The sequence below is a fragment of the Mandrillus leucophaeus genome, unplaced genomic scaffold, assembly GCF_000951045.1.
Source record: "Mandrillus leucophaeus isolate KB7577 unplaced genomic scaffold, Mleu.le_1.0 Scaffold622, whole genome shotgun sequence".
Classification (NCBI taxonomy): Eukaryota; Metazoa; Chordata; class Mammalia; order Primates; family Cercopithecidae; genus Mandrillus; species Mandrillus leucophaeus.
This window is the reverse complement of record NW_012106720.1, coordinates 438,452-448,018: the sequence shown is the minus strand read 5'-3', so window position 1 is coordinate 448,018 and position 9,567 is coordinate 438,452. Positions and strand designations below refer to the sequence as shown.

General features: G+C 41.5%; 1 protein-coding gene across 4 annotated transcripts in view; it reads left to right on the top strand.

The window, feature by feature from the left end:
* The window catches only part of ZNF143 (zinc finger protein 143), a 63,397-nt gene that overhangs the window by 29,947 nt on the left and 23,883 nt on the right, over positions 1 to 9,567 (top strand). For all 4 annotated transcript variants that reach the window (XM_012000223.1, XM_012000222.1, XM_012000221.1 and 1 more), the window contains 4 exons: positions 2,496 to 2,615; positions 4,169 to 4,244; positions 5,978 to 6,103; positions 9,112 to 9,291. In XM_012000223.1, coding sequence (XP_011855613.1) covers positions 2,496 to 2,615; positions 4,169 to 4,244; positions 5,978 to 6,103; positions 9,112 to 9,291 — 502 coding nt within the window. The remainder of the gene's footprint in view (positions 1 to 2,495; positions 2,616 to 4,168; positions 4,245 to 5,977; positions 6,104 to 9,111; positions 9,292 to 9,567) is intronic.

The following is a 9,567-nucleotide window of genomic DNA, read 5'->3' as shown; positions in this document are numbered from 1 at the left end:
CCCAGGCTGGAGTGCAGTGGCTTGATCTCAGCTCACTGCATCTTCTGCCTCCCAGGTTCAAGCGAGTCTCCTGCCGCTGTCTCCCTGGTAGCTGGAATTATAAGCACATGCCACAACGCCCGCCTATTTTTTGTAATTTTTAGTAGAGACAGGGTTTCACTGTGTTGGCTAGGCTGGTCTGGAACTCCCAACCTCAGGTGAATTCGCCTACCTTGGCCTCCCAGAGTGCTGGGATTACAGTTGTGAGCCACTGCACCCAGCCCTAATTTTGTATTTTTAGTAGAGACAGGGTTTCACTGTGTTTGTCAGACTGGTCTCGAACTCAACCTCAGGTGATCCACCCACCTTGGCATCCCAAAGTGTTGAGATTACAGGCCTGAGCCACCGTGCCTGGCACAGCCTACATACTTAAATTTACCCATTTAGAGTATACAGCTTAGTGGTTTTTAGTAAAGTCAAAAAATTGAACAGTTACCACAATCTTAATTTTAGAACTTTAAAAATACCCCTAAAAAGAAAAATTTCTTGTAATTCTGTTCATATATTTTAGTGGTATGAATCCTTTTATAAATCTTACAACATTTTCAGGGTGAACCTAGCACTGTGAGTTATGAAGGCATATAAGACATAGTTCTTGACTGCAAGTAACCGATAGACTAATAGGGAAGAGAAGGAAATATAAATGTCTTTACAACAAGACAGTGTGAAGGTCAAGTTTCATACCAGTGATATAAGCTAAATATCACAGGTTTGCTGAGGAAGTAAAGAATCATCTGTGTTTGGAATGATGAGAACAGGCCTCATGGAAGTAGGGAGATGGAATTTTCTAGACAGAAAAGATGTAGAATTACATTATTCTTTGTATAGGCACTTTTCAGTCTATAATGACCATTTCCCTTTTGCCCATTGGGAATTATGCATACTTTTTTTTTTTTTTTGAGACGGAGTCTCACTCTGTCTCCAGGCTGGAGTGCAGTGGCGTGATCTCGGCTCTCTGCAACCTCCGCCTCCTGGGTTCAAGCGATTCTTCTGCCTCAGCCTCCCGAGTAGCCTGGACTATAGGCCTGTGCACCTCCACGCCCAGCTAATTTTTGTGTTTTTAGTATAGATGGGGTTTCACCATGTTGGCCAGGATGTTCTCGATCTCTTGACCTCATGACACGCCCACCTTGGCCTCACAAAGTGCTGGGATTACAGGCGTGAGCCACTGCACCTGGCCTATGCATACTTTTATACAAATATTTTATCAACAGATCTACCTTCGTTCAGAAAATTATGGTCTGCAACGTTTAATAGACATACCACAGTATGGGGATGACAAAATAAATAGCTTGTAATTTAACAATTACACTGAGATCTCTCCTGCTTGTTTTTTAGTTGATTTATATTACAAGGAAAAGTCAAAGTCTTTCTATATTCTTGTCAGCTAATGCAGGGTATTTCTCAATTCCCCCACTGTTATTCTAGCCTCTGTAACTCCTCCTTTCTCTCCCCTTACCATTCTGGGATGTGTGTAATTGTAGTAGGTCATTACCCAGAATTATGTGCCATGTGTGACAGTCTGCAGAGATAGGATGTTGCAACACTATCACCACATGGCCCACAGAGTAGAAAGTCATTCTTCAATTTTTATGATACCCTAATTTCTATTTTAAAAAGCCTTTAAAAATCAGTGTTTGGATTTTTATGGTATTACATCCCAGAAAAATGATCTTCTAATGAATATAAGTGCAGAGTAGTAATTTTTTTGTATGGATTGTAATGTTTCCTATAGGTGACTCAGATGATCTAATTCCCCCCTTTCTCATTGCTTTTGAAATTGAAAACACTTCTGACATTGTTTTTAGGACACAGGTTCTAAAAAAAGCAGGTAGACGGATCACTTGAGTATATCAAGGAATACCTGCATCCAATGAAGATGCTACTTAGGTTGATTTTCTAGAGTGGGAATAATCTGTGAGCTCCAGCTGTGTATTTCTGTGACTCTCATTTTGACTGCTGTACTTTCAGAGTCACTGAATTCAGCCATGCAATGGAATTAATGTGACTGACTTAGGGTGAGAATCCTAATAAAGTGATGACCTGAGATTGGAAACCCACATAACAGTTTTATCTTTTTTATTCTGAAAATCATAATTTGTCTATTTTATTTCTGTATTATTGATGGATTGATTAAGACAGGTCTCACTCTGTCACCCAGGCTGGAGTGCAGTGGTACAATCACAGTGCACTGCAGCCTTGACCTCCCTGGGCTCAGGTGATTCTCCCACCTCAGCTTCCCAAGTGCCTGGAAACCACAGATGCACCACTACACCTGGGTAACTTTTTAATATTTTTTTATATAGAGACAGGGTTTTGCCGTGTTGCCCAGGCTGGTCTTGAACTCCTGGGCTCAAATGATCCGCCTACCTCTGCCTCCCCATGTGCTAGGATTACTGGCATGAGCCACTGTGCCTGGCTTAAGTAATTTAAATGATACTATTTGTTTTATTTAGATTGTTTTACAAGGACATGCTGCAAGAGTAACTGCTAAATCTCAGCAGAGTGGAGAGAAGGCATTTCGATGTGAATATGATGGATGTGGAAAATTATATACAACAGCTCATCATCTCAAGGTATATATAAAAGAAATGTTCTATCTGGTTATGAGAATACCTAGGATATTAAATACTAAGATCATATTTTTGTGTAATTCAGATGCCACTGTTTTGTCTCAGTTATCAAGATACTGGGACTTGGTCACACTCATACACAGACATGTAAAAACCTATGCAGACTTTAGAGACTGTTAATTTTTTGAAGGCTTGGCCTGTGTTTTTTTCATCTCTGTATTCCTAGTGTCCAGGATACTACCTGGCACATGGTAGGTACTCTATGTATTTGAATATATGTTGTCAAGTATGAAATCCATATAATTATATGAGAGATATGTGTGTAGTCACACATCTCTGTTAATTCACTGAAATCTAGCAAAAGTTGGTATTAATTTGTCTTTTAAATATTTGGGCTAAGGCCGGGTGCAGTGGCTCACGCCTGTAATCCCAATACTTTGGGAGGCCGAGGTGGGTGGATCACCTGAGATCAGGAGTTCGAGACCAGCCTGGCCACATGGTGAAACCCTGTCTCTACTAAAAATACAAAACTAGCCGGGCGCGGTGGCAGGCGCCTGTAATCCCAGCTACTCGGGAGGCTGAGACAGGAGAATTGCTTGAACCCGGGAGGCAGAGGTTGCAGTGAACCAAGATTGCGCCACTGCACTCCAGCCTGGGCAGCAAAAAGCGAAACTCCATCTCAAAAAAATAATAATAAATACATAAATATTTGGGCTAAGTATTATTATTTCACTTGTTGCTATATGTAACAGAATATACCATGACTCAATAATAGCTAAGATTTGTTAAAGAACTTCCAATGTGTCACGAAGTGTGCACTTAGCATATCTGGAATAGTGACCCTAGGGCCCATCTTCAGTATTTATCAGTAACCTTGACATGTTAGTTGACCTCTTAGTACCTCATTTTCCTCATCTATAAAATTGGATCCTAAGAGTTGTCTCCCTCTCAGAGTGGTTGTAAAAATTAAATAAATTAATACCATACACATAAAGTACTAAAAAGAGTGGCCTGATGTGGTAAATGTTCAGTAAATGTTAGCCATTGTCATTGTTACTCATTTGTCACAGCATCCCTCTGTGGTAGATACTACTGTGTCCCTACTTTTCAGAGAGGCCTTTGAGGCTTAGAGAAGGCAAGTGCCCATGTCCACACCACTGAGCAGTGGTGGATCCTTGCCTCAGATCCAGGCCCCTCTAGCAGCAGCCTCCACACTCTTAACCTTACGTTGTGTAGCCTCTCCCAGCCCCCTGCTTCTAGTTTCTCATCATGTGTCTGTTTCATGCAAACACCTTTGACCACTCGAGAAAGCTCACGCCTCAAACGTTCCTGTTCCCTACTTAAAATATTATTAGTAGGTACCTCTTAATATTTAACATTTAGGTCTATATTGAGAACTATTGGGCTATCGTTTTTGTGAAGTTATCTTTTTAATAAGGAAAAAAAAGCATACAACAAAATCATTTAGCAGTGTGGGAAAAAGTAGGTCTGTGTTGCAACCATATTCCTGAGGAATAGGTAAAGGAAACAGAATCATGCCTGCATTTTAATCACAGGTCCATGAGAGGTCACACACAGGAGATCGGCCTTATCAGTGTGAGCATGCAGGCTGTGGGAAGGCATTTGCAACAGGTAAAAGTATGAATTTTGTTTTTTTCTTGGTTCTAATTAGGGGTCAAGTAGAGACAGGCTAGTGGAAGGAACTGACCCCTTGGCTGTGTCTGAATCTGCAGAAGCACATGATCAGTTCTTCAGTCTCTCTCATAACTGCCTTTTGTCCTGCTTGCTCTAGACCCCTCTCTGTTCTTTTCTTCGCTGACCTGTCTCTGCCTGCTGTGTTTTTTCCCTTCCTTCCTTCCTTCCTTCCTTCCTTCCTTCCTTCCTTCCTTCCTTCCTTCCTTCCTTCCTTCCTTCCTTCCTTCCTTCCTTCCTTCCTTCCTTCCTTCCTCCCTTCCTTCCTCCCTCCCTCCCTCCCTCCCTCTCTCCCTTCCCACAGTTTCACTCTGTCGCTCACTCAGGTTGGAGTGCAGTGGCAGGATCTTGGCTCACTGCAACCTCTGCCTCCCAGGTTCAAGCAATTCTAGTGCCTCAGTCTCCCAAGTAGCTGGGATTACAGGCGCGCGACACCATGCCTGGCTAATATTTTGTGTTTTTAGTAGAGATGGGGTTTCACTATGTTGGCCAGGCTGCTCTCAAACTCCTGGTCTCAAGTATTCCGTCCGTCTTGGCCTCCCAAAGTGTTGGGATTACAGGTGTGAGCCACTGCACCCGGCCTGCCTGCTGTGTTTGATACTTTTCACTCCTCCACATTCTGTTTATTTTAGCAGGAAAATAAAAGCCAAGCTTTAAAGGCTGCCGTAGACTCCAACATCAGGACAGGCCTTAGCAATGGGATGAGACCTCTGCATCCAGCAGGGCCAGGACTGGCACCAGGCCTCCTGACTTCCATTCTTCATTCCATGTCTTGATTCTACTTTGAGCTTTTGGAGTATGAGAACATCTGATAAAACTGAAGCACTTGCCGGGCGCGGTGGCTCATACCTGTAATCCCAGCACTTTGGGAGGCTGAGGCGGGTGGATCACAAGGTCAGGAGATCGAGACCATCCTGGCTAACACGGTGAAACCCCGTCTCTACTAAAAATACAAAACATTAGCCGGGTGTGGTGGTGGGCACCTGTGGTCCCAGCTACTCAGGAGGCTGAGGCAGGAGAATGGCGTGAACCCGGGAGGCGGAGCTTGCAGTGAGCCGAGATCGCGCCACTGCACTCCAGCCTGGGTGACAGAGCAAGACTCTGTCTCAAAAAAAAAAAAAAACAAAACAAAACTGAAGCATTTTAGAAAAGAAACACACAGCCTCTTCTAGACAGAAATGAAACTATTGAATTTTTAGGATGGCAGTCCTGAGCTGTGATACTTTTGTACATTTTTTTGTTTGTTTGTTTTTGAGATGGAATCTCACTCTGTTGCTGGAGTGCAGTGGCATGATCTCGGCTCACCGCAACCTCCGCTCCTGGGTTCAAGCGATTCTCCTGTCTCAGCCTCCCAAGTAGCCGGGACTACAGGCATGCACCACCACACCCGGATAATTTTTTGTATTTTTAGTAGAGACGGAGTTTCACCATGTTGGCCAGGCTGGGCTGGAACTCCTGACTTCAGGTGATCCGCCCGCCTTGGTCTCCCAAAGTGCTGGGGGTACAGGTGTTAGCCACCGTGCCTGGCCCTTTTGTACATTTTAAATAGTTACTCAGTGTATTTGCCTAATATTTTATACTTGGTATTGACTATATTTTTCAGTGACTTAATCTCAGTGTGCACGATTAGAGGAATATTGTGTAATGACATTTCTTTTAATTTTTTCTTAAAGGTTATGGATTAAAAAGTCACGTCAGAACTCATACAGGAGAAAAGCCATATCGGTGTTCAGAAGATAATTGTACTAAATCTTTCAAAACTTCAGGAGATCTACAGAAACACATCAGAACTCATACAGGTACTAGTGGAAACAGAGTGTCATATTAGGCCAGGAATTCTTAAATCTGCAGGGAGGGGACTTGAGGAAGGAGTCTCTGGAAGAGTTTCAGGAAGTCAGTATCAAGGACCTCTCTTAAAACCCTGAAATTCCATATGACTTGCTGTTTGTGCATGTCTGCTGCTTTTCAGGATGAGGTCCCATAGCTCTGTTAGATTCTCAGAAGGGTCTATGTCCCAGAAAGGATTAACAGTGGCCCTAGACCACAAACTCTCTCAGGTTTTAGGAGTTGTCTGGGCAACAAGTTTATTTACCTAGGATTACACATCTAATTAGCAGCCGAGCTGAGACAGAACCTAAGGCACCCAGTTGTTTTCCTGCATTAAGCAGCTGCTAAAGAAAGTGTCTGAACCCCAACAGCCCCACAGAAAGGAAGACTCATTACTTTTTGTGATCATTTCTCTTTAAATTTTATCTTCTTTTCCTAAATAGTACTTTATTCTTATCTCCCCGACCATCTCCTCTCCTCCTTATACTTGATTACTTGTGGAGTTGGTATTAATAAGGTAAATATTTGCTTTGGATTGGAGCTAAAAAAAGTTCAGCAGCTATTGATAAGAGATGCTATTATAAGCTGTTGACTAAATAATGCAGCATTAAGGTAATTTAGTTTGGGATTTTAGTATAGATGTTTTAAACATGGTGTGATAGCTGTGTCCCCATATGTGGAAATATATGAAATAGTTTAGCTAATTTCCATGTAGGATTCTTGCAGCTATTAATGTTTAACCTGCAACTCAAGTGTGACCCCAAATTGGCTTTACTTTACAACATTGAGGAACAGAACTGTAGGTCCCTGCTTCCATCTCATTTATGCACTTTTTATTTATTGTATCAGAGGTGAGTATTTCCAAGCTCCCATAAATTCTACTTGAATTTGCAAATAAAACCAACTTGTTATATAAAAGCTATATCAAACCAATAATCTAGTTCTATAAATATTGATTTTAAAACGTCAGAATTGTGATTTATTTCATTGTATTCATTTGTCAAACCACATGTTCATATAACAGCTTTAAAATCATGATGTTTTCATTGGTATAGTGTGGGATTGAGTAAGGGGCATAAGGACTTCTGTAACAAATACAGAAGATTTCAGTGCAAAAACAAAGCAGGATGTTACAGAATCAGAGTAGTAATACAGTGAAAATTATTCTAGAACAGTTGATTCCCTATCATTAGCATGTCAGAGCTGGGAATACTTTAGAGGTCATCTAGATCCAAGAGAAAAAGACTTGCCTAAGATAAACTCTTTGTTTTCCTTAGGCTGACATAGTGAATAAAACTTACTAAAGATAGGATCAAAGATTCCTGCTCCTTTTAAAATGATTTCATACTTAAGGGGAGAAATCTTTTGGAATACTTTGCACCAATAGGGAAATCATAATTTCATTTGACCAAAAGAAAAACAACAAACTAGCCAGGCACGATGGCATGTGCCTGGGGTCTCAGCTACCTGGGAGGCTGAGGTGTGAGGATTGCTTGAGGGTAAGAGTTCGAGGCTGCAGTGTGCAACCGTCATGCCTGTGAAGAGCCACTCCATTCCAGCCTGAGCAACGCAGTGAGACTCCGTCTGTTAAAAAAATTTAACATCCTTACTATATATAGATAAATATCTGTATCTGTCTACATAAAGAGATATTTTTTTCCCTTCCCCAGAAGTTGTTTGCCTAATTTGAGCTCGTCCTAGAAAAGGGTACATGGGAATCAAAAGCAAAGGCTACTTCTTGCTTGACAATTTAAAGGCCTTTTGTGTTCCAAGATTGTATAAAGCAAATATGAAGGAAAGAAACATAATTGGTAAAGCAGATTTTTTTTTTCTTTTGAGACAATGTCTCACTTCAGTGCCTAGGCTGGTGTGCAGTGGCACAGTCACAGCTCACTACAGCCTTGACTTCTCGTGCTCAGGTGATCCCCCGTCTCACCCTCCTGAGTAGCTGGGACTACCAGTGTGCACCACCACACCCAGATAAATTTTTGTATTTTTTTTGTAGAGATGGGGTTTCGCCATGTTGCTCAGGCTGGTCTTGAACTCCTGAGCTCAAGTGATCAGCTTGCCTTAGCCTCTCAAAGTGCTGGGATTGCAGGCATGCACTACTGTGCCTGGCCAGACATTTTATAAACTTAGATAATGAGAGTAGTAGTAGTATGTCCAGCAGGTGTTTTTGACATATGTGCTAGGCGCTAGATTTTCTTTTCTTTTTTTTTTTTTTTTTCTGGTTCATTAACACAAGTGTTTATTGAACACCTACTATTTCCTGACACAGTTAATATTAGGCATTATCTTGTTGAACATTAGTTAAAACACCTTTTTTTTTTTTTCTCTCGAGACAGAGTCTTGCTCTGTCACCCAGGCTGGAGTACAATGGCACGATCTCGGCTGACTGCAACCTCCGCCTCTTGAGTTCAAGCAATTCTCCCACCTCAGCCTCCCAAGTAACTGGGATTATAGGCACCCACCACCATGCCCGACTAATTTTTTGTATTTTTAGTAGAGACAGGGTTTCACCATGTTGACCAGGCTGGTCAAAACACCATATTTTTAAAGAGCAAAATTTTTTTTCCTGCAAGATATTGTAGAATAAATCAAGTAGGATACAAGCTTTTAGGAAATTCTGGGTTTGTTCTAATTTAATTCATGTTCCTGACTGTACTTTTCTTTTATATTTCTTATGTTTTTCTCTCTGCTTTTCTCAGCTCATTTTTTGCCTACCTGGATGATTCCATCTTGGAGAACTATGTAATCAGTGATTAGTTTTGAATACCATTCCCAGTTTCTTATGTAAATTTAAGTTTGGAGTGGAAGATGCTGTTTCCCCAACCCCCCGCCAAAAAAAATTGCCAAAAGGGAAGTTCAGCACCAGAAGGCTAGAGTCTTGAGCATGATCCTAGGCAGGATTGAAGGATAAGACATTTCAATCTTCTATATATTTTTGCACCATTTAATGTATTACCCTTTATATTTGCAGGAGAAAGGCCCTTTAAGTGTCCCTTCGAAGGCTGCGGTCGGTCCTTTACAACATCAAATATCAGAAAAGTGCATGTTAGGACACACACAGGAGAAAGACCTTATTACTGTACAGAGCCAGGATGTGGGAGGGCATTTGCCAGTGCAACAAATTATAAAAACCACGTGAGGATACACACAGGTAACAATCTCTGATCTTTTGATCTTTTATCATTCAAGGCTTGTAACTCCTGCCTCTTCCAGAAACCATTTCCAACTAATCTCTTCCTTCCTTTCTATCACTTGGCATGGTGGAAGGAGATTAAGCAACTTAAAAAAGTTTTGCCTTAACATTCATACATTCATTTATCCAACAAACAGTTATTGAGTATCTCCTGCCAGCCATCAAACAGAGAGACAGAGATAAGACATTGCCAAGGGCAGGCTACTTGGGAAGAGATAGTAGACATACAGTTGC